Raw genomic sequence first — 27,068 nt, forward strand, 5'->3', positions numbered from 1 at the left:
TCCAGAGACAGCTCCCGGTCGAGGAGCACTCCACCATCCCACTTAGGTGGCTGCCCAGTTTCTTTTTGGATGTCCCCAGTGTGGGAGAGCCCCCCACCCCTCCAGGCAGCTGGTCCCACTGGCGTGTTGCTCTGACAGCGAGGAAGCTTCTCCTGATGTCCAGCCTGAATCCAGGTTGCCGCAACTTGAACTGATTATTCCGTGTCCTACACTCTGGCATCAGCAAGAAGAAATCTTGACCTTCCTCTTTGTGACAGCCACTGAGGGACTTATAGAGGGATATCATGTCTTATCCTTCAACAACCCCAACCTTGGCTACAAAATCCTCTCCATTTTATCCTCACAACAACCCTGCGAAGTGGCCTACAGCAGGAATCGGTGAGTGGCCCCAAGTCTCCCAGAGGGCTTCATGACTTGGTGGAGGCTTGAAGCCAAGTCTCCCCAGTCCAACCACACTGGCATCCCATCTCTCACACTTACGACGCCTGGGAGGCAACATGCTTTGCTCCGACCTGCAGCCACTTTGCCCCCAGGTGTTCCAGGCCAGGTATCCAGAGCTCCTCGTGGGAAAGGGCCAGGATCTCTGGCCGCCTGCAGATGTCATGTTGGAGCTGAGCATCTTTCAGCAGGTGGCGTCCTCGAGCCAACAAAGAAACCCCCTTTAGAGAAGAAAACTCAGAAGAAGACGGAGAAGGAGCAGAGTTGGCAAAGGAAGGAAGAGAATTTAAAAAAAAAAAACATAAAAAGGAGAACAAAGACATCAAGCGAAACACACTGCATGGCAAGGCGCCCCCTTTCACAAAGGACACAAACTGGGTAAGCGGCACTGCTTCGGTGTGATTTATTTTTAAATGTTGTTTAGCCTGTGCTGGGAAAGCTATTAGCTTGCCTGGAACAGCAGAAAGAATGGAAAAATATCTGCACACGCATAAAACCAGCTGACAGCCGCCTCCTGTTTCCGCCCTCTTTCTAACACAAGAGGGGGAAAACGCGGATCTGTTAGCAGGAGGCAGAAAGTTCCTCTCTCTGGGGTCCCAAGGGACGTGCCGAGGGGCAGACCCTCTTGTTGGGGGGAGAGGTCAGCTGTCCTAGCGCGCAGCCTGCCCGTCCAGTCCCAACCCACTGGGGATCTATTCGTATTTTTATTTATTTGCATTCTCTCTGTCTTCCCTGCACACATCTTTACCCTCCCCTTTCCCTGCCCATCACAAACTAATGGATTTCCAAAGTGAAATTCCGGAGGAAATTTGAGGAGTATCCGGATCCGGAGAAAGCGTGAAAGAAAGGAAAGGAAAGAGGGAGCGTGGAAAGAAGATCGAAGCGAGAGCCGAAAGAGAAAGACTGGAAGATGGGGTGAGAAGCAATTTTGACTTTTTACTGTGAAAGAGTCACATTCAGCCACAGATGGGAGGGTTGTAGCTTTGTGGGGAAACAGCACAAATGAACAAATATGCGGCATAGCCTGGACAACCGTGGGCTCGATTTAAGCGTGTCCTACCTAAAGTTTACCGTTCCCTCCCAGGAACCGATTTTCCAAAATTCTCTATTGCAAGGTTTAAATTTGGGGGTGGAAGGGGGGTATTCCAGGGGGCGTGACTGGGATATGCTTTCTCCTTGTTAGAAAAGGGAGAATTAATTTTCTTGTCGATGTCCTTTAAATCGATACTGCCACGCGCTGCTCTCCTCTCCTCTCCACCCCCTCCCAGGCTCAATGCTTCTCTGCAGCATGTGGAGAATTTGATGCGAAAACCAGCTGGCCACTTAGCGCGAGATGATCGGCCCTTGAGCCCTTGTTTGTGGAGTGTAAAATCCGAAATTGCCCATTAAACTCCCTGCATGTGACGCGAAGCGCTGCAGTCCACTTATGCCAGGATGGATGTGTGTAAGGGGCCACAAGGGCTCCCCTGGTGCTTCCGTGCATGCAACCCGCCCGCCCCCCGCTCCCCCGGTTCCGCCACTATTCTGAGAAAGCGCCAGAGTTCAGGTGGACACCAAGTGTAGGATCTGGAAATCTGGCAATCCCCAGCTGCCAGACTCTTCGGATACAGATGGGTCCCTCTGTTGTGTGTAGACTCGTCTGTGCTGGACCCCATAAACCTGACGGACACTGTCTTCTGGTACTGGCACCAGGAAGTTTGGACAATGAACTCTTTGATTTAGTAGGCGCAGGAGGAAAAGATGGCACCACGTTGGGTAATAGAAGGACGGGTGACTGGGAGAAAGAGGACTTTTGCTTTCAGGAGAAGGACGGACAGTGGGTTCTGGAGTCGTTGAGGGAAAGGACTTTTGTGTTTCACACCATGTGCAGAATTGGCCCTCCTGGCTGCTGGTCCACTTGTGCTTGAGAGGACTTGGGAGGAGATGTGAGCCGGATGTCCAGGGAAGCTTTTCGTGACGGTGCCGCGGTGCTTCTCGTGAGTGTGACGGCTGAGTGCCAAACGCCAGCCAGGTGGGCATCGCCTTTGCGTCCCACTCGGAGGTTTCCCAGCAGTGTCTGGTTGGACATTATGGAGCACAAGCTGTTGAACTGTATCGAGGCGTTGAACCTCTTTCAACCCGAGGGCCAAGTTTCATTTCTCAGGGGCCCATTCCTGTGGTGGGCAGAGTGAAGCCAAAATTCCAGCTACCCCTGACTTCAAGCTCTTCCTGCTATTATCTGTGCAAGAATAAAGCTTCAGCGTTTGGAGATGGGGGAGCTGCCAACCAACTGGTGGGAAAGGGGGTGGCATTAGGGAAAGGGGCGTGATCCATGCCTGGTTAGCAGCCCTACGGGGGTAGAAAACAACGGAAGGCCGTTCCTTTTGCTTCCTGCCTCCGAGTTGCCCAGGCACGCCTGGGAAATAATGATGGCTTTTAGAAGTCAAAGGTGTGGTTAGCCACCAATTGCTGTGACGTGGCCACTGCAAAAGGGAGTCCGTCTTCAAAGGTCGGCTTTTCCCCTCCCGGCTGCCACTGTGTTGGCAAGCCATGCTTTTGGCTTTTAAAACCAAGCTGTGTTTCCTTGCTGCCAAATTTTGGCCACTGGGACACAGGCCCTGAGAGGGTCTGTGGGAGGCGAGGCAGTGCAGCCTCTGAATTCGGTGCACCCCTTGGTCTCCTGTTTATTATTAACTAATTGATCAATTAATCATTGTTATTTATATGCTACCTCATTCACTAAAAATGTTCCAGGGGCAGCATAGGACAACTTAAAACCAGAAAAACGTACAATAATAATTAAAAGCAAACCTGAGAAAATGAAAACAACAAATGCTCCAAATGCAACATCATTGAAAAGGCTAAATTGAAAAGATGTGTCAAAAACAAAAGGTTTTGTTGGGCACGTGTTCCCTCGTTTGGGAACAATATGGGAGGCGGAGCCCTTTCTTGACGGACTGGGTGCCGGATGAAACTGTGTGAAAATACCACAGAAAACCTCGGCCGTTGCCTTGCATAATATCAGACTGTCCTTAACCTGCTAGCTCAGTTTTGCGTCAGTTCCACCCTTATTTGCAGGAAAAATCTGGACTTTCAGACAGGGTGGTCTTTCCCAGCATGACCTGAAAAGACTGATCTCCTGCACGTAGATTTTGTGCGTCGCTGGCGAGCTATGTCCCTGTCCTTCCTTCTTTCTTTATTTTTAAGGCACAGCCGCCTTCTCATTTGCACAGAGTTTCTCTAGGATCTCTTGCAGGGAAAACAGGGAGGGAGTCCCCAGTGGCCAACAGGTCCTTCCTGTGAGGGCATCGGTGGTGCCCCATCAGGTATTCAATATGGGATGCGAGGCTGTGGCAAAGGGGTGCCTGCGCAGGATTCAATGCCTGGCTTATAATGCAGAAGGCCCAGTTTTGTTCCCCAGCCCAGCTGGGAGGACTGGACATGAAAACAAAGGAAGCTGAGAGCCAGGCTGGATAGGAACCCTGCTCCATCTGGCTCTTCACACAGAGGCCAGCGAAATGACCTGCCAAGTTGCCAGCTAAGACTTCAGCACAACAGAACCCCCCCCCTCCCAGCCCATGTTCCCCAACCACTGGTGAGCTGCCTTGGATACTGGAGGCGGCTTGTAGTCCTCAGGGCCGGCCACCACAATGGGCTTCCCTTCCTCCAGGAAGCGGCCCCGTCGCCTTCGCCAGCTCCACAGCTGCACTCTCAGCACTGTGCTCCGGGCCCCTTTCCTTTCCCGGGAATGCCATGCCTTTCGGCTCCAGGGCAGGGGGCACCTTCCCCACAGGAGGCTGCCTGAGCTGGAGGGAAAAGCAGGGCCGGGGTGGGGGAGATGCCGCGAGTGCTCACCTTGGAGCAAGCAGCCCAGCTGACTCAGCACAGCCGTGGGCCGACCGCCAGCCCTTGGCCACGTTTCCGGGTTGCGCTCGCCGCCTCTCGCCAGGGAGGCAGCCCTGGAGAGAGAAAGCTTCAAAACACGGAAGTGAGATTCCCCCACTCCCTTGAGGGTTGACAGAGAGCATGACAGGCGGGCCTTTCCCCCAAGTAAAACTCCGACAGAGAACCATGAGGACTAGCGGTCATGCATAGTCTTCACCTCCGTGAATTCAGCCAAATCCTTTTAAAGCCACCCAAGGTGCAGTGGCCAGTTCCTTAGTTTAACTCTGCACTGTGTTGACAAGTCCTTTCTCCTGCCCTGAGTCTTCCACCAGCACTGGATAACCCCACTTGGGTTCCAGTTTCCCTGTTCACTTTCTTCATTTTAGGCAGATTTATGTACCCCTTTATCATGTCTCCCCTCAGTTGCTTTCCCCCCAAGCAATCAAAACCCCAATGGCTGTCCAAGCACTATTGGGTTCAAAGAGGGGTTTGTATACGCAACAGCAGAGAACACTTTAAACACTTTTTACATGCCTGTTAAATTTCTTTCTGCCCAGTTTTCTAACCTATTAAGATGCATTTCAGCTTTGTTTCCAGGACATTGTGCAGCTAAGGGCACGACCTTGGCCTTGAAAAGCAAGATTCTGCAGCCCGGGGGCTTCCCCAAATGTGAGTGAAAGCTGTGGGGAGATCAGGGCAGCAAATGAGACTCCGCTTTATTCCTGTGGCCACGCGGATGCTTTGATTTTTACATGGGCTTAAAATACGAAACTGCAGGGTTTTGTTTTTTGCTGTTGAACCACTGCTCAGGTTCGTGTTGTTCCTTAAATCAGGCTAGGCAAAATCTTCCGTGGTTGTTCTAACATGTCAGGAACGGAGAAAGAGCTGAAAAGCACAGAGCAGAAGAGAAACCCAGTTCCTGCATGCAGCCTTCTCCAAGTAACAGCACATGCAAAAGGACTCTTGTGCAGAACGGACTCACCAGCCATGGTCATCACCAGAAAGCCAGCCCTTTAGATAGCCCGCACCTAAACTGTTTAGGGTTTCAGAAGTTTAAAAAAAATACCAGCCTTGAAAGCAATCGGCAACCAGTGCAAACCATTCCAGACGGGTCCAGATCCGTGCCTTTTCGCTGCTGCGCATCACAGCGATGGGAGGTGGTTGCACAGGCCTGATTCAAAATCCTTGGAATTTCTCCCCGCTAATCCTATTGCCTTGTCAGCAACAGGATCCCGGGTCGATCGGAAGGACAGCCACCCTTACGCCATCCTCTATAGATAGCGATTCCGAGCTCCGCTTTGGAATTCTGGCTGGGTCGAATTCTCGCCTCTCTGGCAGCCTGCAAGCAACAGCAGCAGCTGTGGCGTCTGCGGTGGGGCCTTTGCCAAGGCTGGGATAAAATTTAGCTCTGCGCTCATGCACGGGGGGTGGGGGGAGCAGGCGGGGAAGACACAAGCAGCAATTCAGTGACCCACACGAGCAGCCCAGCCCGCACCTCCTGAAAGAGAAGCGAGTTGGGGGTGGGGGGGAAGCCCAGCAAAGGGGCATTTTTGCCCGCTGGCAGCTGCCTGGGAGGAAGCGCCAAAAGAGGGGCTGGATGGGGAAGGCCAAGTGGCCGCTCTCCCTGCATGTCATCTCTCTTCCTTAGCTCCCACCCCAAAGCAGGCCATTGGATGGGTGAGGTGGTCACTGGGAACCAATCAGAGCCCCCCTCCTGCCCTCACGCCCCCTTTAAATTCAGCAGGGAGGCAGATCTGGAAAGAGGGGGGAGTATCTTGACAGGGATGCTGCCTGGTGCTTTGGGAAGGTTGTGGGAAGGGGGGAAAGAGAGGAGACATGAAAGGGTGGAACTCCCCAGGGGAACCCCTTTCAGCTCCAGGAGGAGGGGGCAGCTGAGGGACGGAGTGGGGGGCAGTGCCAAGACCCGAAGTCCAGCAGGGACCCATGGCCAGGGGGCCTTGGGCTTGTTTCCCCTGTCCTGCACGGAAGCCGGGTGGCCCACCGGCCTGACTCCGGCCCAGGCAACGGGGGCCGCACGGAGCAGGGGCTGGCGGTGTCCCAGCCCTCTTGCTTGTGGTGACAAGGTCAGGCAGAAGCAGCAGCTGGTGACAGGGCTGCATGAAGTGTGAGAATCGCGACAGCGGCGTCGGAAACCCGGAGCGAGTCCACAGGTGCTCAGGCGGTTTTACAGGAGGATTGGGCAATTTTGCCAAGAAAGAGAAATCTTTGGATGGTTCTCAGCAGTGGCACCTGAGCAGTTTTGTGTTCAAACAGAGACTGCATGCCACTGAATACTAGTAGGTGCCAGAACTGAACGTAGAGGAAGCTGATTGTGTTATTTCCGGGCTGTTCTCCCCGTTGTGTTTCACCTCTCTTTGTCACACGCTCCTCCTCCTTCGCCGTGAATGCCAAGCGTGATTCCACAGCTAAGCACAGCCCCCTGAGTTCCTTCCTCAGCCCTCCTCTCCCAGGCCGGCTAAACCCAGCATTATTAAGCCCTTTCCTTAATGCAGGGTGTGTTGGTGGCTAGATAAGCAAATAGGGCTGAGAGGAGAAAAGGGATTGGTGGAGTAGTGCTGATGTTGCAGGGAAGAGGGGGCACAGGGGAGGGGAGGGGAGAGGCAAGCTGGGGAGGAAATGCAATGAGGCATCAGGTTTTTGCTGAAGACTTTGAGGACTGGTTTGGGGGCAGAAACGGCACACGTCCTTCCTCAGCACAGCTTGTAGTTCCACATTTTGCTTCTTGTTTCCTTTTCACGCACGCTTTGCCTCTGCTCTGAAGTTCAGCCTGGAAAAGCCGAGGAGCCTGGCCCTTGCAGAAGCCATGCCGTGGCTTTCGGTACATTTCTGTCCACGTGGCCGTGTCACATCTCTCGCTGCCTCTCCCACACACACAGCGCACCCCAGCAGAGTCTGGCATTGTCAGTGTCTACAGATGCGTGTGTGACATTGAAGTCTTTGCACTTGGACAGTGGGAGACGAGGGGGAAGGAGAGAGCGTTGCGCAGGGCGCTGCGCTGGCCCAAGAACATCCAAAGGCTATTTTTAAGTGGCTTAAAAGTTACCATGGCAAAGGCAAACCAAAATTGTTTGATGGCACCCCCTTTCTCTCTCTCCAGTGTGAAAAGGGCGTGCATCCCCACAAGGTGGCAGCCGTCATGCTTCCCCCCCTTCCCATCTCCTCCTCCTCTGTTGCCCTGCCCTTCTGGGGCCATTCCCCCCTTCTCCTCTCTCTTCTTCCCCCTCCATATTTGTTCCTTGTTGCTGTGCTCTTGACATCCAGCTTTTCTCCTCCTCGCTCTCCGGCCAGCCAAGCGCACAGTGCCGGACCAATCTTGCACGCCTCGGAGAACCTTTAGAAAGAGAGAGCCCCCCCACCGCCCCTGACAAGCACAGATGCTCGGGGGGCCCTTTTGCTCCCTGCTGGTGGCTGGCATTGGTAAGTGACTCTGCAGCCTGCTCCAGCAAAGCACGAAGCTCCCGCCAGTGCCCGTGGGCAACTCCAGCCCACTTCGGGCACGCCAGGATGTCTGAGGCTGAAGCCTGCGAGACTCGGCTTGGCAATCCAGCAGCTGCTGTTGGAAAGCTGCATATTCTGCGAGCCTCGGTCCATCACGCAGATGTGGGGAAGGCTGCACTGGTCCAGGGCTGACGCATTTCTTGCGGGTCGTTCTCCAGGAGTCTTAGACAACACCTGTTAGCATCCCCCGGGCAATTTTGTCCAGTGCATCTGGGGTGACACGTGTTGGAGGACGCCCCCCCTTCACTTCTCCTCCAATATTATTTTGCAATTTTGTGCAGAGCACCACTTTTGATGGAAGTGGTGCTCTTCATTTTCCTTCACCGCATCCACTCCCCCTTAATTCCAGATCACCTAGGAGACTTTCAACTTTTAATTCTAGCCCTGGAGAGCCTGTCACGGCTTTGAGTCCATTTGCACTGGTGAGGGAACAGAACTTTGTGTGTATCCATCACCAGGGCTTGTGAATCACCAAAGAGAGAGAAAGAGAGGGCAAAAGCAGGCCTGTATAAAATTTGCTCATGCTGAGTTATATGCAGAGAAGTGAATTTAGAAATCGGGAAATGATTTGTGAGCACATGAAGAGCTCTGATGCACAAGAATCAGAGACCCGTGTTCTGTTCTAGTCCTGTGGGCACAGGGGTTCTGCTTCACCTCCCATCGTGTCCCCCAGGAAGATGCCCCCAGCCTCTGATATGGGAGGCGGCCTTTGAGCCCTCAGACCTAGGAGGCCCATCAGCCTTCCCCTTCTCCAGGGCTTCATCTAGTCACTGCATCTTGCAGCGAGTGCCTCTCCTAACTTCTGACTCCTTGCACTAATAGAGATACAGTACATCTTGCCACAGCTGTGTGCCTTGCCCCATCTGTTCTCCAGGACACGTGAAGGCCTTTCTGGAGGTTTTGCATCTCTACCACTCCCACAGTCCACCAGTACTCTAACACAGCTGGGGGGAACCAGGCTGGGGAAGACTGCTCTAGCGAGGCAGAGGTGTGAACACTGGGGGAGATTCTCCCCTCCTAGGAACCCGTATCATGTTGCTTTAATCGGAAGGGTACTGCTTTAGCATCTCAGGCTGTTGGCAGGGAGACAGTGAGGAACTGGGCAGGGGTCGTTCTGCCTGGCCTGCTGCCCACACTGATCCTCCCTTTACTGTTGCAGAAACCTTGCTTCATAACTTTATCCTTTTTCTTTTAACCACTCCCCATACATGACATCCTTGTTGCCATTTAGTGCCCATGCTGAGATGTGACAAGCACCTGGACCACTTCTGAACCAGGGCTACCAAAGGGGTACATGTTAATGGGATGCAGCAACCTGGCATTCTGGGACCGGGTGGATTCCTCCTCCTCCTTTTTCCACAGTGGCCAAAAGTCATTACAAATGAGCAGCTCTGAAAATCCTTGTTTGGACTCACCTTTCCACCTCCCATCTCTCTCCTCCCCTTGTGTTTCATGTGTCAACGCTAGGAAATGATTCGGCCGCCAGACCCCAGCCAGAGTGGGATTTTGGCACAGTGAAACTACTAACCCGGTGGTTGATGGTCGTTTAAAACTCCCAGTCGCCTACCCTGCCTCCTCGATCAGTATTAACCAATGACAACAATTAGGTAATTCCAGGCCTTCAATTCCCCCTGACGTGCGTTAAAATGCAGGCCGCAATGCATTTTATAATTTGTTCAAACAGTGGCAAGACTTCATAATCCCTCTTTGGACTGGAACTTGGACCTGAAGAATTGAGAGCTGGCTAATCTGGAAACTGTTACTATCAGTGGAGGCTGGATTGCTGAAGTCCTGAAACATGAGAAAAGTTTCCTTTTTTTGTTTGTTTCTGGGGGATATAAACCAGGTTCGCATGATGCAATAACCCACCACTCAAGTATGGGCTGAGAGTGGGTTGTTTTCGAAATGTGGGTTTATCCTGTTGTCTGCAGCCAGCCGAGATCACAGACCACGGCAAACACCCCACGGTTCACAGCCCAGCAACCAAACCGTGTTCTCCGCATGGGTTGTTTGGGGTTACCGATCATGGCTTGTTAGCACAGCTGAGTTTGGACAGCACAGTAACTGAAGTTTCAACCACAATCCACATGGTCAGCCCTTGTGAACCCAGAATAACCCCGTCCACGAGACAAGAATTGGCATTTTCCCTGCTTATACTGGCATCCAAAGTAGCTGAGGCCCTAAAATACGTTTTAAACAATTCAAGGCAGGAGGGACCTGAATCGGGCTGCTCTTGGGGGGTTTGTTCTTTGAGATCCACCTGTGAGAATCTGCCCCATTTCCTTCCTTAGCTCCTTTAGGACCCTTTGGAAGGCTTCCCTTCTTTTCCACCCAGCCAAACGGGCAGTCTGCTTTTGGGGCCCACAAGTACAGTGGGGGCTTGCAGGGACAGAAAAGGCTGGATGTATGTTAGCGCTCAGAGCCTCACTTTCCATTTCCACGCCTTCTCCCCCCATCGCCACAGGGAGCAGCCGATCTTCAGCACCCGGGCTCACATCTTTCAGATCGACCCGGCCACCAAGAGGAACTGGATCCCGGCTAGCAAGTATGCCTTGACGGTCTCCTACTTTTTCGACGCCACCCGCAATGTCTACCGGATCATCAGCGTGGGAGGAACCAAGGTGAGAGGCCCCGCAAGAGACCAGCTTCCCCCGTTCTCCTTTCCAGCTCTGAAGCAAAGAGGACTAGTAACTTAAGAGATCCCCCATCAGCCTGCTCAGATGCTGTGCTCGTTGGGAGATACCTGCCACCAGGACCCACTGGGCTCAGGATGGCGATATTTAACCACCCGTTCTAAGGAACTTCCCTATATGCCCTCACACCCCCTAAGATCTATAGGAGAGGGCCTGCTCCGGAAACCCTCCCTGAAGGAGGAAAAGAGGGTGCCTACCCGGAGCAGGGCCTTCTCTGTGGTGGCACCCAGACTCTGGAATGCGCTCCTCAGAGAGGTGTGCCTGGCACCGACCTTATATTCCTTTTGGCACCAGGTAAATAAAAGGTAAATAAAACCTTTTTATTTACCCATCATTTTAAGGGTTAAGGAATTTTAACTGGTTTTAATATTTGCAGCCGCATTTCTTTTTTGTTGGCATTATGTATGCTGTTTATTTATTGTTCTGTTTATGTATCGTTCTTATTGTAAGCCGTCCTGGGATGATTTTCATGTAGGATGGGGTAGAAATAAACAAACAAACAAACAAACAAACAAATAAAGCTGCGAGTGGCACCGCTGCCAATGCTTCTGGGTACCCTAATCGGGCGTTCCTGGAAAGGCAGTGTCGCCCCCCTGTACTGCTCCTCTTTCTCACCCACACCTTTTCCTGGGCCAAGGTGATGGGCAAGGGAATCAGGAAGTCGCAGTGGGAAGAGGAAGCAACCCTAGCTTCTCCTCACGGTCCCAGCAGGTTCCAGATCTTGCTGTGCAAACCAGCAGCAGGTGCTGGGAGAGCGTCTCCCCATGTACCTAAAGGTGGCACCTCACCTGGGGGCACAAGCCAGGCCATGGGGAGCCCACAGATGGGTGAGCTGGCAGGACTCAGCTGGAAGGGTTTTCCGCTGCCACCGCTCACCCAGGGTTGCCACAGCGCACTATAAAGGTTGGGCCAACCCTCCATCTTGTCCAGGGCGGCCTTTGAACATTTGCTGCTTCTCCACCACCCTGGCAGGCGATCATCAACAGCACCATCACGCCCAACATGACCTTCACGAAAACCTCGCAGAAGTTTGGCCAGTGGGCAGACAGCAGAGCCAACACGGTGTATGGACTGGGCTTTGCCTCCGAGCAACACCTGTCCCAGGTGAGCAGGGGCGGGCGCCTGGGGTGAACCCCCCAAGTGGGGAATCTCTGGGCAGCCGGTTCTCTGAAGGAGAGGGATCGGGAGGGTGGGAAAGCGATGCGCAAACCCATCTCAGTGATCCAGGAAAAGTTCGCATCAGAATCCAAGCAGGAAGTAGAGTTTGTGTGAGAATTCAGGCCTCCCGTAAGCTCTGATCCTCGCACACATGTCGTGAAGCTGGGGAGGATGGGAGAGGGCACGTGATCGACTGGGCTTGTGCCATAGGAAAACCTATCACGAAGAACACGCCATTATGGGTTGTCGAGCCATGTGAACGCAGACTGCTTCAGACAGTGAGGCCTTTTGGGCGGCAACCAAACACCCCAACAACTCACAGCCTATTCTGGGGGTTATTGGCCCCGTGATGGATTGCTGGGCTATCCAAACCCAGGTGACCTACCTGGAGCACTCTCAACCACATGATTAAACTTTGGTGATTTGTATCATTCCAAAATCCATATTTGGTTTTTTGTTTAGTCGCTAAGTCATGTCCATGCACCTGCGACTCCATGGACAACATTCCTCCAGGCCTTCCTACCCTCCACCATCTCTCGGAGTCCACCCAAGCCCACACTCACTGCCCCAGTGACCCCATCCAGCCACCTCAACTTCTGCCGCCCCCTCCTTCTTTTGCCATCTATTGTTCCCAGCATCAGGCTCTTCTCCAGGGAGTCCTTCCTTCTCATTAGGTGGCCAAAGCATTTGAGTTTCATCTTCAGGATCTGGCCTTCTGAAGAGCAGTCAGGGTTGATCTCCTCTAGGACTGACTGGTTTGATCACCTTGTGGTCCAGGGGACTCGCAGGCATCTCCTCCAGCGCCACAGTCCAAAGGCCTCAATTCTTTGGCGCTCAGCCTTCCTTGTGATCCAACTCTCACATCCATACATTGCAGCTGGGAAAACCATAGCCTTGACTGTACGCACTTTTGTTGGCAGGGTGATGTCTCTGCTTTTTAGTATGCTGTCTAGATTTGCCATAACTTTCCTCCCCAGGAGCAAGCATCTTTTAATTTCTTGGCTGCAGTCACTGTCTGTATTCCCCATCTATTTGCCAGGAAATAATAAGACCGGATGCTGTTATCTTAGTTTTCTTAATGTTGAGCTTCAAGCCAACATTTGTGCTCTCCTCTTTCACCCACATCAAGTGGCTCTTTAGTTCCTCTTCACTTTCTGCCATTAGAGTGTTATCATCTGCATATCTGAGGTTGTTGATATTTCTCTTAATTCCAACTGGTGATTCATCTAGCCCCGCCTTTCTTATGATGTGCTCTGCATATAAGCTAAATAGGCAGGGCGACAGTATACAGCCTTGCCAAACTCCTTTCTCAATTTTGAACCAATCCGTGGTTCCGTGTCCAGTTCTCACTGTTGCTTCTTGACCCGCATATAGGTTTCTCAAGAGACAAATAAGATGGTCTGGTACTCCCATCTCGTTAAGCACTTGCCACAATTTATTGTGATCCACACAATCCAAGGCTTTAGCATAGTCAATGAAGCAGAAGTAGATGTTTTTCTGGAACTCCCTGGCTTTCTCCATGATCCAGCGTATGTTGGCAACTTGATCTCTAGTTCCTCTGCCTCTTCGAAACCCTGCCTGTACTTCTGGTAATTCGTGGTCCACATACTGCTGGAGCCCAGCTTGTAGGATTTTGGGCATCACTTTGCTAGCATGTGAAATGAGTGCAATGGTGCGGTAGTTTGAACATTCTTTGGCATTGCCCTTCTTGGGGATCGGAATGTAAACTGACCTTTTCCAATCCTGTGGCCACTGCTGAGTTTTCCAAATTCTACTTTAGCATTGCAATCTCCCATGATGATACGGGCACCATTTTTGGTATTAATTCTAGAAGGTGCTGTAGGCCTTCATAGAACTGGTCAACTTCAGCGTCTTCAGCACCAGTGGTTGGGGCACAGACTTGGACTCCTGTGATGTTGAATGGTTTGCCTTGGATTTGAACTGAGATCATTCTCTCATTTTGGAGGTTGTATCCCAGTACTGCTTTTCCTACTCTTTTATTGACTGTGAAGGCTGCTCCATTTCTTCTGAGGGATTCTTGCCCGCAGTAGGATACCTGATGCTCATCTGAATTAAATTCACCCCTTCCTGTCCATTTTAGTTCACTGATTCCCAGGATTTCGATGTTCAGTCTTGTCATCTCTTAGTTGACCACGTCCAGCTTGCCTTGATTCATGGATCTTACATTCCAGGTTCCTGTGGAGTATAGATCTTTGCAGCATCGGACTCTCCTTTCACCACCAGACACATCCAGAGCTGAGTGTCCTCTCGGCTTTGACCCAGTTGCTTCACTCTTCCTGGCGCTACTAGTACTAGCCCTCTGCTCTTCCCCAGGAGCACACTGGACACCTTCCCACCTGAGGGGCTCATCTTCCGGCCTCATAACTCTTTGCTTGTTGATACTGTCCGTGGGGTTTTCATGGCAAGAGGGCTGGAGTGGGCTGCCAGTTCCTTCTCCAGTGGATCACGTTTTGTCAGAGCTCTCTGCTATGACCTGTCCGTCTTGGATGGCCCTGCACGGCATTGCTCATCGCTTCACTGAGCTATGCAAGCCCCTTCGCCACAGCAAGGCAGTGATCCATGAAGGTGAAATTCATATTAGCCTAATGCTTTTAGTAAGCCAACTGAAAGAAATGCAAGCTTTCTCAATCTCCAAGGCTCTTTCTAAGCAAGCGGCTAAAAAACAAAACCAAGCACGGGGCATTCACAGCATCTCCATGTTCAGAGTCTCAAACTGAAGCGGAGCATACATACAGCAAACTCCGTGGGTCCTGCAACAGCTCCAGGCTGGACTTGGAGCCTTCTCTAGGCCTGCAGGCAACAGGAAAATATTTCCATTTTGAAAATATAAAGTTCAATGGTTCACTCAACTTGGCATGCTTTAAATTCATTATAAATGCTATGCTAGTCTTAGCGATTGAAGCTACATCTGGTTGTTTTCCTTGTAGCAGTTGGAAGCGATGAGCCATTAGAGAATAGATCCCTGGTTCAGATGGGCAGAAAATCCCTTTTCTTCCGGAATGACTAGATTTGCTCTTCTCCAAGTCCTTCTGTGCTGACCATAAGAGAAAATTAAAAAGCCATTTTACTATAATTCCTTTATGGCACCCACTGAAAGATCACCAACAATGTGTAGACTTTTGAGAGCACCAGCAATTCTCATCGGGGGAAATGTGGTTTAAACACAACCAAAACCTTGCGGGAAAAATGGCAAATGCTCAACTGGCTGCTGAAACTAAGGCTACATCCTTTCCCTTGTTGCTGTCCTTGCAGTTCGCAGAGAAGTTCCAGGAGGTGAAGGAAGCCACCCGCTTAGCAAGGGAGAAATCGCAAGACAAGACGGAACTGACCAGCCCTGCGCTCAGCTTGACTTCCCACCAAGTAAGCAGAGGGGGCAGCAGGATCGGGCACTGTTATCCCCCCACCCCACCCCCAAATCCTTCAGCAGCTTCAACCCACAATGAAGTAAAGAAACGTAGAAACTTAGAATCCGAGCGAGTCAGAAGGGGCCTCCCGGGCCATCTAGTCTGACCCCCGGCTCCAGCCGGCTCCGCTCAGGACATGCCCACCATGTGCATGTCCAGCCTCAGTTTGAACACCCTCACCATCGGGGCCTCAATAGGCACTGAGATAAAGTGAGACACTGAAACAGAGGAAGTTACCTTGATGTCCATCAAGCTGTACTTCCCTTTAGCAAATACTGACTCCCGTCTGCTGCCTCGGAAGGCCTTGTACCGACCCAGCCCAAAAGGGCATCCTCAGCTCGTTGCGTTGCCTCTGCTACATATCTCCCCTGCTTGCAGGACGTGCTTGAACCCAGGATATTGAGGCTGCCGGCTTGGGCTGGTCTTGGGCCCCTCTGAATTCTTTCTTGGGCTGAAAGAAAGCCAGGGGTGAATCTCTGGAGAGCGCCTACCATTTTCATGGGCCTCTCTTTCAGCCATGTGCATTTCTTCAAACTCCATAAATAAATGAATGGGACTCCGACTGCCTTCCCCTGCCTTTCAGTCAAAAGGGGGCCGCAAGCAGCAAGTTCCGGATTAGCAACACAAACCTACAGTTAAAATAATGAGATTAAAAGCAAATGCGATGCATCAGTTAAAGCATCAAGGCAGCAGCCACGAGAGGGGCATAATCGTAATAACTGGGTCACTTTAGAAATATATTTGGCACAGTGAGAGATAAAAGGAGACCGAAACAGAACTCTGGTCGCCCTCCTAAAACTCGGGAGAGAAAAGGTTCACTGACACTCTTTGAGGAAAGAAACTTGCATTCTTCCCCCACCCCCCACCCTGGCCTCTGGTGTGTTAAAGCATGCCAGAAATTTTATCTGTGAGGAGACGGCCCTTTGGATCAGGCCCTGGCCTGGTAAGCTCAGGTGGAGGTTGTAGTTGGAAAGATGGTTTATGTTGTGCTGCTGAGAGACAGAGTGGACATGCGATGCCCAGATTTAACACCTCCCAAAATGCAGAAGAAATGGGGAGGGGGGGCATTCCAGCTTTTGGTGTTAGGAGGAGCAAAGGATACCCTGCAGGGTGCATTTCTCTGCCCCCCTCCCCCCAGGATAGTCAAGGGAGGGCTGCTTTGCTCTGATCTCCTGGGCAACGTGCGGATCCTGGCAGGTGAAGGACGTGGCGTTCTGGCTGGGCGCAGATGGCATGGCAGCCCGTGAGGAGGAGGAATGCAAGCAGTCCCTTGTCCTGGGGAGCAGGAGGAGGGTGGAGGGGGAACAGCGGGAGCTCTGCAGCACGGCAGAGAGAGGGGTTCCCAGAGCCCTTGCACTCATACGATTCCGAAGGTGCTTTGGATTATCGAGGTGAAGTGTGTGATCACGGGCAGCTGTAGTTCCCCCATGCTCCTCACCAGTCAGACCCCACCTGGAATACTGAGTCCAGTTCTGGGCACCAAGATTTAAGGAAGAGGCAGGAAAATTAGGAAGGGTCCAGTGGAGGGCAACAGAATTGATCCAGGGTTGGGAAACACTGCCCTGTGAGGAGAGAGTGAGGGAACTGGGCAGGTTCAGCCTTGAGGAGAGGAGACAGACAGGGGTCATGACATCCCTCTATAAATCCTTCAAATACTATCACAAAGAGGAAGGCCGAGGTATCTTCTCACTGATAAAAGAATGTAGGACACGGAATGATCAACTCAAGTTGTGACAACCCAGATTCAGGCTGAAAAGCTTCTCCACGGTCAGAGCAATAGACAGTGGGACCAGCTGCCTGGAGAGGTGGGGGCTCTTCCACACTGGAGACATCCAAAAAGAAGCTGGGCAGCCACCTGAGTGGGGTGGTGTGACTTGGTGTCCTGCAACAGCAGGGGGTGGACCTGATGGCCTCCAGGGCCCCTTCCAGCTCTTCTATTCTATTATTCTGTGATTCTAAGAAAGCCCTGTGAGGAGAGACTGAGAGAACTTGGCACTTGCCCTTCCTGTTCAGCCTTGAGAAGTCTGAGGGGGGTCATGACATCCCTCTATAACTCCTTCAAAGGCTATCACAGAGAGGAAGGTCAAGGTTTCTTCTCACTGATAACAGAATGTACGGCATGGAATAATCAAGTCCAGCTGCAGCAAGCCAGACTCAGGCCGGACGTCAGGAAAAGCTTCCTCATGGTCAGAGCGATAGGGCAGTGGGACCAGCTGCCTGGAGAGGTGGGGGCTCCCCCACACTGGGGACATTCAAGGAGAACCTGGGCAGCCACCTGAGTGGGATGGTGTGACTTGGTGTCCTGCAAAAGCAGGGGGTGGACCTGATGGCCTTCAGGACCCCTTCCAGCAATTCTGTTCTATTATTCTTTGATTCTAAGAAAGCCCTGTGAGGAGAAACTGAGAGAACTTGGCACTTGCCCTTCCTGTTCAGCCTTGAGAAGTCTGAGGGGGGTCATGACATCCCTCTATAACTCCTTCAAAGGCTCTCACAGAGAGGAAGGTCAAGCTATCTTCTCACTGATAACAGAATGTATGACGTGGAATAATCAAGTCCAGCTGCAGCAAGCCAGACTCAGCCTGGATATCAGGAAAAGCTTCTTCAAGGTCAGAGCGATAGGATAGTGGGACCAGCTGCCTGGAGAGGTGGGGGGTTCTCCCACACTGGGGACATTAAGGAGAAACTGGGCAGCCACCTGAGTGGGATGGTGTAACCTGGTGTCCTGCGACAGCAGGGGGTTGGACTTGATGGCCTTCATGGCCCCTTCCAACTCCACTATTCTGTGATTCTAAGAAAGCCCTATGAGGAGAGACTGAGAGAACTTGGAACTTGCCCTTCCTGTTCAGCCTTGAGAAGAGAAGATTTGAAGGGATAGCCTTCATAAACTACCTCAAAAGCTATCCCAAAGGGGAAGGCCAAGGTCTCTTCTTGCTGATACCAGAGTGTAGGATGCAGAACTATCAGCTCAGATTCAGGCTAGATATCAGGAAAAGCTTCCTCATGGTCAGAGCGATAGGACAGTGGGACCCACTGCCTGGAGAGGTGGGGGCTCTCCCACACTGGAGGCATCCAGAAAGAAACTGGGCAGCCACCTGAGTGGGAGGGTGTCACCTGGTGCCCTGCGACAGCAGGGGGTGGACCTGATGGCCTCCAGGGCCCCTTCCAGCTCTTCCTTGCCCTCACTTCGCATGCACAGCCTTTTCCACACCCCACCTGCAAACAGGGCAGAGGAGCCCAAAAGAGAGATGGCGCTTGAGGGACAGCCCTGATCTTGGCTAAGTTCGGAGCCAGGCAGTGCCAGGCTGGATGGCCCAGGGGTGTGAGCCTGCGTGTGAGCTTCCTCCATCTGGAGGGGAGTTCTTGGCTTCTGCGGATGTTGCCATGAGCCAGGAGAAGCTGTTGGGGCATAGACTCCCCACCGCTCCTGAGCTGGACCCTACACCCCTCTGCTCCACAGGTTCTGCCCAGCCCTATCATCAGTGCCAACGGGCCCGGAGATGACAAGCTCTTCCGGAGCCAGAGCGCCGACACGGAGATGACGACAGAAAGGGAGCGCATCAAGAAGATGCTTTCGGAAGGGTGAGCATGGCGGACGGGATGGCAGCAGCCGTGCTTGGATGCCGGGAACATCACCTGGGAGGCAATCTTGAAACGCCCACCTAGATGTATTTATTAAATTTGGCACTTGAGGAGGCTTATCTTCTCCTCGTCCTCGTCCTCGCAATCTTATCCACACGCAACAACCCTGTGAGGTAGGCTGAGACTGGTCCAAGGTCACCCAGTGAGCTCCATGGCTGAGTGGAGACTCGAACCCGGATCACCTGAGTGCCAGTCCTGTGCTCTTCACCATGACACCACAACTGCTAGATTGCCAGCTAGGACTGTGTCATGGCCTGCTGTTGTCCCTCAGTCACAAAACCTGCTGGCGCACTGCTTTTGACCTTTAAAATTCTTTGCAGTTCGGGACCAGAACACCCAAAGGCCTGTCTCTCTCTCTTGCTTTCTCTGTCTCCCTATACACGCACTCATATATATCCTGGCCCATGTGCTGCAATCTCTGCCTCAGACTCCTCTTTACATTCCTGTTCATCTGAGGGCCAGAAGATGCTTCCGGAAGGACACAGCCTCCCCAGCAGTGGCCCCCTTTCTGAACAACTATGTTAATGCCATTTGGGGGCCAGGAGAAATTTGTGTGGGGAAGGGTAGTGGAGGGGAAACTAGAGAAACAAGCCCTGAAGAACAGGGCCAATGCCTACAGGAGACCCCCACACACAGGACAGAAACGCAGCAGCTTGAAGCTACCATATTTCCCCGAAAATAAGACCTAACCAATGATTTTTCAGGATGCTCATAATATAAGCCCTATCCCAAAAATAAGGCCCAGTTAAGATTGTTAGCTAGATGGACGCATTTAGTACGGATGTATTGAATTATAAAATAATAATAATATATATTTAAATATAAATAAATAATACTATTGGCATTAATACTTAAAATAAATGATAATATAAATTATAGTATTTGTAAACACCAAGCGGGTGCCTCAGGATGAGAGGGAAACACCCATGTAAACAGATGAACTTGAGACCTATTGCCGAATGACCGATCGGAGCACAGACATGACACACGAATAACGTGCGCACTTGATAACGAGCAGGCGTGTTTCGTAATTCAACGTGTCGTGTGTTGTAACGGACATGCTTAATGCACTCGTGTGCTGCCACTCCTGCCTCGTAAGTCTTCAGTCAACACCTGATTTAATGGTAGCTTTAAAGGGAATAATACTTTGACCCCCAGGCAAGATGAGTGCGAAAAGAAAGAGCGATTCCATCAAGTACAAGAAAGGATTCGTAGAGGACTCTTGGGGCAAGAATCTTATAGCTTTCGTAAGAAAAAAATAAGATATCACCTGAAAACAAGCCCTAGTCCATCTTTTGGAACAAAAATTAATATAAGACCCGGTCTTATTTTGGGGGAAACACGGTACTGCAGTTTCGTTGTGTCTGGCGCGGTGCTCTCTCTTTTCTCCTTTGCTGATATTTCAACACAGATGTTGTGTCACCTGCCTTAAATGAGGCTCAGCAAAGGAAAACCCTTCCTGTCTGTTCTTTCCTTGCCCTCCATCTCCCACCCCGCAGGTCCGTCTGCGAAGTCCAGTGGGAGGCAGAATTTTTCACCCTGCAAGACAACAACAACAAGTTGGTGGCTGCCCTGCATGAAGCCAACGCCAACGTGGACCAGTGGAAGAAGCAGCTGGCCAGCTATCAGGAGGAGACGGAGCTGCTGCGGCTGAGAGTAAGCAAGCGTTCTTAGGCACAGCGTCTAAAGGGGCCACCCCGTTGCACTGCAGTGTAGCAGTTAGAGCTTTTCTCCAAGAGACATTTGTTGTTCTTTTGGCATTCCCTGCTTAACAGGCTCCTTAGTTAGTGGCATGACCCTCTATTTTCACATCTGTGTCCAACTAGCCCTTTTGGAGTAAATTCTGAGAGCAGAGAAATGCACCATTTAATAGTAAAAGCAGAAGAAAACACCTTTTCCTCTCATCTGGGTGCTCTCGCCTGCCACCCCACAGCTCCCCCTAGTGGTCATGTGGCAGAAATGCAGGAAAGGAACAGTCCAGTCAGGGCTCGCCTCTCAATTCTGAAGCAAACCCTTCCACTCTGCACACCTCTGCATTTTCCTTACCTTTTCCTTCCCTCTGGGGGCCAAGCACAAAGAAAAGGAGATAAAAGTAGCTGACATGAAGAATCGCTTCACTAGAATAGCTCAACAATGTGCAAATCCTGGCCCAATCTGAAGAGGACAGCTAAGGAACGGCAAGGTAAACGGTGCTTCGCTTGCACCGACCTGAACTCCAGCCTCTCAGATCCACTGGGCTCCATCCATGCAGCAAAGAGCGGAGCCCGACCAAGAGGCCAAGGCTGGGAAGGAAGAGAGCAATCCAGGAATGCGCAGGCCGGGCCTCATCCTGCTGAGCCCACCAGGCCAGCACTGAGCGCACGCCACGCCCTCCTCGTTGGCAGAAATGAATTCCTGGCCAGGCTAGCTCAGTGGCTCATGCAAACGCTCCTCTTGCATCCTCGCCACAGATTCTAAATCGCTTAATTAGTACATCTCTTTTGCATTTCTGGCAGTGGGCTCATTGCACAGAGCTGTGGGATGACTGACTGATTCAGTGGTTTTTATGTCCTGCTCTCTTTCCTAATCAGAGCCCGGTGAGGGATGGGAGTGTGAACAAGACCCACACGCCCTGTGCAATCAGGGTCAAAACAACACTGACCACACAAGAACAAGGATTTGGCATAAAGGAAACAGTTTAAGCCAGCAACGAAAAGTCACCAGCCTGGGCACAGGCAGCTGTTGCTCAGGAGGGCGTTCCAGAAGCTAGGGGCAAACATGAGAAAGGCCCTGTCTCCGGGATTTTGCCTGCGGGGGGCAACAGAAGGTACCCTCTCCCATGCAATTGCTCCAAGGTGTGAGGTATCCGTAAAAGCGTTCCTTGGTACTCCACAATTCTAATTCATACGCAGCTTTCTAGACTGATAGCAAAGCCCGGGACGGGCTCTGGGGCACAGCAACACCCAGCGTGGAGCCCTCCCGATGAAAGCAACAGCTGCTCCCTCACCAGCCAGGGCAGCCACCCAGCTGCATCTGTCTCCAGGGGCAGCCCCCTGCAGAATGCACAGCGGCAGTCTGACCACGAGGTTGCCAGCGATGGGTTACCAGGACCAGGAGACTTGGTCCACCAACCCTTCCAGCTACAGCTTAGCATTCATCCATCCAGTTCCTCTGCCCAAGAAGCACCTGTCCCGAATACTGTTGTCGGGCTGAAATTCAGCCTTGGTTTACCGGCTTTCAGCCAGCCCTGCCAGGCGGTCCAGGCCTTTCACAGGAGGCTTGGGAGGAAAGGGGGGCTGAATTCACACGTCCCAACAAAGGTCACCAGCCAGGGTGACTCAGCTCGTTTTGGGGGCCCGTTCCAGGCTGAAATGGGTCTGGAGCATCCAGATTATCCGAATTATTCCCAGGGAATATTAGATGTGACTGTGTCCCAGGGAGGGGTCTGTGCGCTTGCTTATGGCGTTGCTTTGCTCACTTCTGTCTCAGCAGAGCCTGCTTGGCATGGTAAAAAACGCTCCTTGGCTGCTAAAATTAGCTTCCCTCCAAGGTCGTTGGGTTAGACAAGGAGAGACAAATTGCCCCTTGACAGGCTCCAGTCACGATCTTCACAGACAAAGGAGAAGTCTCTCCCCAGCCCTGCCTTGTGCGTCTCCTCCCTGCAGAGCCAAGTAAACAGCAAGCGCTTCATGGGGAAACTCCTTGGAGCCTGGGGTGGCTTGGAATTGTCATTCCTGGGCATGCAAGTTGCACTATCTCTCTCTCTCTCTCCCCCCCCCCCCCCCCGCCTCGCTCATACACACACTTCCAAAAATGCGAGCCGTCCGCTCTTGGAATCAAGCAGTCTGGGGACCCATCCTAGCTCCGTTTGCACAGGAGAAAATGTCCTGTAACTCCCAGCTTTTGCATGCTGACTATGGCATGCTCAGAGTTGCAGGATTTTCTTCTGCCTTAGTATGTGTAGGAGGTCACCCTTAAATAGGTTAGGCTCAAACGGGAGTTTAAACACTGGCCAGAATCTAGGATTCCTCATTTTTGCTGTTTTGGCTTGCTTTTGTTTGTTTTTAAACTTGTTTTGCAGTCCTTGAAGCCACTGGAGTTGGGAGAGTTTTATTATCTTTTTGCAACATGTATCTCCTGTGTCTTCAAAGGAGAAAAGCACATCACAGTTTTGGCAGGTACTAATCAAACAAGAAAAGCTAGCAGAAAAAGAAAGTGTGAGCAACAAAAACCCGACCCTGGGAAACGCATGTTTGCAGATTCTGGAACACCTGCCAGAAGAAAAGTGTTTTGCTCTGAGCAGGAGGAAACTTTTATGGGTGGTCTATTTGGGGGCACGCGCCATGCCTCAAAAAGCCCCCCACAGGCATTAGGAGCTCACCTGCAGCCTGACCCCAAGAACCCCAAGGTGGGGGAACCAGGAAAGGACAGAGCTGTCCTCTTGCTGGCAGCTTGAGAGAGCTCCCCTTAGCAGTGAGGAAATTCTGTCCCAGTTATTCTCCTGGAAAGCTTGTGGGGAGGGCATGAATCTAGGAGGCTCAGAGCAGACCGTTCTATGGGGAAGGGGCATCCTTAAAGCAACGGGGTGCATTGCAGCCTCAGGCTAGTGTGGGGTTCCCACGGGATGGGGAAGACAATCCAGAGCAAGAAAACGGAACCGTGACCTCTGCCACGTCTCCTCCTTAAAAGACACACAGGCTGGCCCAGCCCTGCTTCCCCATCCCACCTTTCAACGCAGCTGCTCAGGCTTGAAAAAGGAGCTTCTAAAAACGAGTCCTCTTGCAATTACCCTCTGAATAATTGAATTTTCCTCCCTGCCCCTGTTCTCTCGACGTTCTGAATAAGAGAGCAGGCACAGCCTCTGCAGCAGCCGAAGGGACCCTAGACACCAGAACTCCGCTTCCGAGGGCAAGTTCAGGATCCTGCCCCTCCAGATTATGCCTTGCAGCAATGGAGTGTGGAAAGAGGGCAAAGGGGACCTGAGAGCGCTATCTTTGTCCTGGTAAAAGGAGGTAGTGGGGCAGGGCAAGGTGACCATTTTTCTCATTTCACGGAGATGTACATGAAGCTCTCCGACATGACTCAGATCATTAACCCAGCTTGGACAGAGAAGAGCCTTTTAAACCCTTCCACTTGTATATTTTTCACTGGAGTTGTCACTGGAGTTGTTGTAAGCCGCCCCGAGGCTTCGGCGAATGGGGCAGCATAAAAATGTTTTAATAAAAAATAAATAATAAATAAATAGGCAAAATTGGCCCTCCTTCCTCTGGAGCAGCTTCCCCCCTTCTGACAGCTGTGCAGCCCAGGACTTGATCTCTGGCATAAAGAAATACTTCAGTGGGTGAAAAGCGCAAGTTTCTAGTCCTTCAGAAAGCTTGAAAAAGTGGTGTGTGGGAAAGAGGGGGAGAAAGTGAATAAAAAGCAGTGGCAGCATCAGAAAGACAGTTTGGGGGCGCAATTTAGACAGCAAACCCTCCCCCAAACCAAGTCAGTTCCTGCAGTTGCTCAAACTCCCAGATATTTATTTATTTAGTTATTTAGCTGTATACCACATTAACGGACTCATGGGACTCTCGAGCTGCTTTACAGCACAACAATTAACAAATAATAAAATAAAAAACTCCTGTGACAATAAAAGGAATAGCAATAACAAAAAGGCGACAGCATGTTCAACAACAACGTAACAACAATATACAACAATACTGCAGTGATTTAACAGCTGAGAGTTAACGCATGATAGATTAAAACCTTATAAATGGAAGTCCTAAAAACTATGTAGAATTGATGGCTTAGAATCATACGCAATAAAACTCACTTGTTAAAATGTCTGGAAAATAGGACTGTTTTTGCCTGGCTCCAAAGAGACAGTAACAAAGGTGCTTGGCAAACTCTGTGGAGGCTTCTCCACAGATGGCGCATCAGCAGATGGATCCATGGGTCCACCACTTAATTGCCTCGAACTTTCTTGCCCTCCCATCTCTGTCCACGTGCGTGCGTGCCAGCTCAGCAATGCGTATTTTTTCTCGTGCAGAGGTCCTCTCCCCCCGAAGCCTCCTCTGTACCGAGTAACCCATCCGCCTCCATCTTCTTCCCACTCCCACCCACAACCCCCCACAGGTGGTGGAGCTCGAGGCCGAAAGGAGGCAGAACGCCGCCCACGAGGCCAAGGAAGAGCCCAGTCCAGCACTGGAGGAGCTGGAGCAGCTGGTAAAAGCCAAAGAGGAGGTGCGAAAGAGCCACCAGGCTAGCGGGGACGGCGTGGCGGAGAAGAGCCGGCTGTGGGGAGAAGCCCTGCCTTGCTCGGCAGCCTTCTGCCTCGGCCTGCAGGTTGCAGGTGGCCGTGCCGGGGCCTACCTGGCCAGATCTCTAATGCCCGTGATCCACACCACTATACATGCCACTGGCCAAAAAGGACCCACCTCTCTGCTCTTTGGAAGCCTGTACCCCAGATTGCAGTGCTCGCGAAAAGCAGGGGCCAAATCCCCCCTCCCTCTGCCCTGATCGCAGCAGCAAAGACGCCAGCAAAATTTTATTTTTTTATTTTTTTTTCAGATTTATTGAATATGCTGAGCCCCCCTTTCCCCAGAGACAGTGTCTGAGAACTACAACCCCCCCCCCATTTTCTAGCACAATGCTCCCTGCCCCCCCCCCCATTTGCACTGTGCTCCTTTTCCCATTGACAGCTGTTGCCAGCCTCCACTCCTTCTCTCGCCTCACAGGGGGGCCAATTAAATCAACTGTTTAAAACAGAGGCTTAATTACAGGGCAAGTGCTGGATCATTTGCATACCCATTCCAGGAATGCTGTGCAAGCCAGAAACCCGAGTGCGGGGGACTCCACAGCCCTCCGCTGCTGCTTTTCATTTTCCCTTCCACGCCCGCATCACAGCGCTTGAGCGGATGCCTAGGCAGCCCCTCTCCTCAAGGAGCTCGGGTGCCATCACAGGGCCCGTTTTTGGAGCACAACAACCCAAAAGAGGCTGGAGGAGCCACACATCAGAACTGTGGATGGGCCACTCCGGGCTTGTGCCATCGTGTGAACCCAGCCAACATGTCCTCTGTTTGCCGTGATGCGAAGTCTTTGCGGGGTAGGCTAGACAGTTGCAGCAGATGCTCCTGGAAGAAATTTGGGGTGGCGAGCTGGTTTGGCAGGTTTTGGCCACCGGGCATTAATGCAAATAATATTTTCTGTTTTCTCAAACCATTTCTTGATGATTCAGGAGCTTCAGCAGCTCAAGAGCCAGAAGAGGCGAAGCTGGGAAGTGGACGGCCAGTGTGAGGAAACCCTCCAGAAGGTGCAGGTAAACGGAGATACCGGGTCAGGGAAGCACTTTGGAGAGGTTGCCCTGGGAGGCTCTCACGATGTGGCTGAAGAACAAGAAAGTGCTGGGGGTTATTTCTTTGCCAGCGAAGAACCGGGGCTGCCTCCAGTTCCCACGGAAAGTGTCTTGGGGTTGTGCCTGGGCTTTCCCCAAAGCATGTGCCCTGATTAGCTTCCTTGCATTGCCTAAAGGCGATCAAGCAGCGCAGCTTTATGGAGGCCCAGCCCAGCCCAGCCCAGCCCAGCAGCAGAGGCTTTCCGGAACCAGCCTCCAGCCGGGCCTTCAGCTGGCTCTTCCAGGGATCGGACCGGGCCCTGCGTCTCTTGGGAGCTCACTCTTTCCTCTCTTCTTTTCTCAGGAGCTGGAGAGACGGAACACAGAACTGGAACGGCGCCTGAGCCTCGCCGAGCACTCGCTGTCCGAGACCCTGTCCGAGAGGAAGAGGATGTACCGGGAGGTGGCCAAACTAGCTGAGATCATGGACATGAAGATCTTCGAGCTGAGCGAGCTGCGGCAGGACCTGGCCAAGCTCGTGGAGAGCAACTGAGCCCGGGAACGAGGCAGCGGTGGGAGAAGGGCTGCCAGCCCTCCGAAGATGCTGCCCCAGCAAGAGCCGCCGAAGGTTGCAGGTGCGAAGTGGCAAATACTCCACCTTCAGAGGCAGCTGCTGGAGCGGAGTTGCTCGGACTTCGCCTCCCGACCTCTTTCCCAGGACTCGGCTTCCTTTGGATGCTCCTCTTTCTACGATGCGCCCTTTTTTCTTAGACGGAGGCAGTAAATAGGTTTTTCCACTCCTGTAGTTTTGGATAGAGAGCTGCACTCCTCCCCACACTGTTGCTTACCTAAACCCACAGCGGAGTCCAAATCCCCTCCGCCTTTCCTGTAGCCCTCTTGCGGTGTCTTTTTAACAAGATCGCTTTTTATAGATTACTGGAGAATTCCAAACACAGACACACACACACCCAAAGGGAAGCTTTGATGCTCTTTCGGGAAAAAAGACAGGGCCTTTGTAATTTTCTCTTTTTCTCCCTC

The 27,068-nt window shown here is 51.9% G+C and overlaps 1 protein-coding gene across 9 annotated transcripts; it reads left to right on the forward strand.

Annotated features, from left to right (window-relative positions):
* The first annotated feature begins 620 nt into the window (after positions 1-620).
* Positions 621-26,961, forward strand: HOMER3 (homer scaffold protein 3). Of its 9 annotated transcripts, none has more exons than XM_044455947.1 (11): positions 621-816; positions 1,230-1,353; positions 2,309-2,449; positions 10,286-10,442; positions 11,487-11,618; positions 14,946-15,053; positions 18,555-18,676; positions 20,236-20,392; positions 24,833-24,940; positions 25,935-26,015; positions 26,395-26,961. In XM_044455947.1, exons 3-11 carry the CDS (start codon positions 2,373-2,375, stop codon positions 26,581-26,583), a joined length of 1,131 nt encoding a protein of 376 aa, XP_044311882.1. In that variant the 5' UTR covers positions 621-816; positions 1,230-1,353; positions 2,309-2,372; the 3' UTR covers positions 26,584-26,961. The 9 variants fall into 9 exon arrangements, with proteins under 9 accessions (XP_044311882.1, XP_044311886.1, XP_044311881.1 ...); XM_044455951.1 differs by lacking the exons at positions 621-816; positions 2,309-2,449 and adding exons at positions 4,888-4,971; positions 9,289-9,428 and having other exon boundaries at positions 984-1,353; XM_044455948.1 differs by lacking the exon at positions 621-816 and adding an exon at positions 1,038-1,078.
* Positions 26,962-27,068: the final 107 nt, after the last annotated feature.

This window comes from Varanus komodoensis, unplaced genomic scaffold (assembly GCF_004798865.1).
Source record: "Varanus komodoensis strain SLA01 unplaced genomic scaffold, ASM479886v1 scaffold80, whole genome shotgun sequence".
In the NCBI taxonomy this organism is placed as follows: domain Eukaryota; kingdom Metazoa; phylum Chordata; class Lepidosauria; order Squamata; family Varanidae; genus Varanus; species Varanus komodoensis.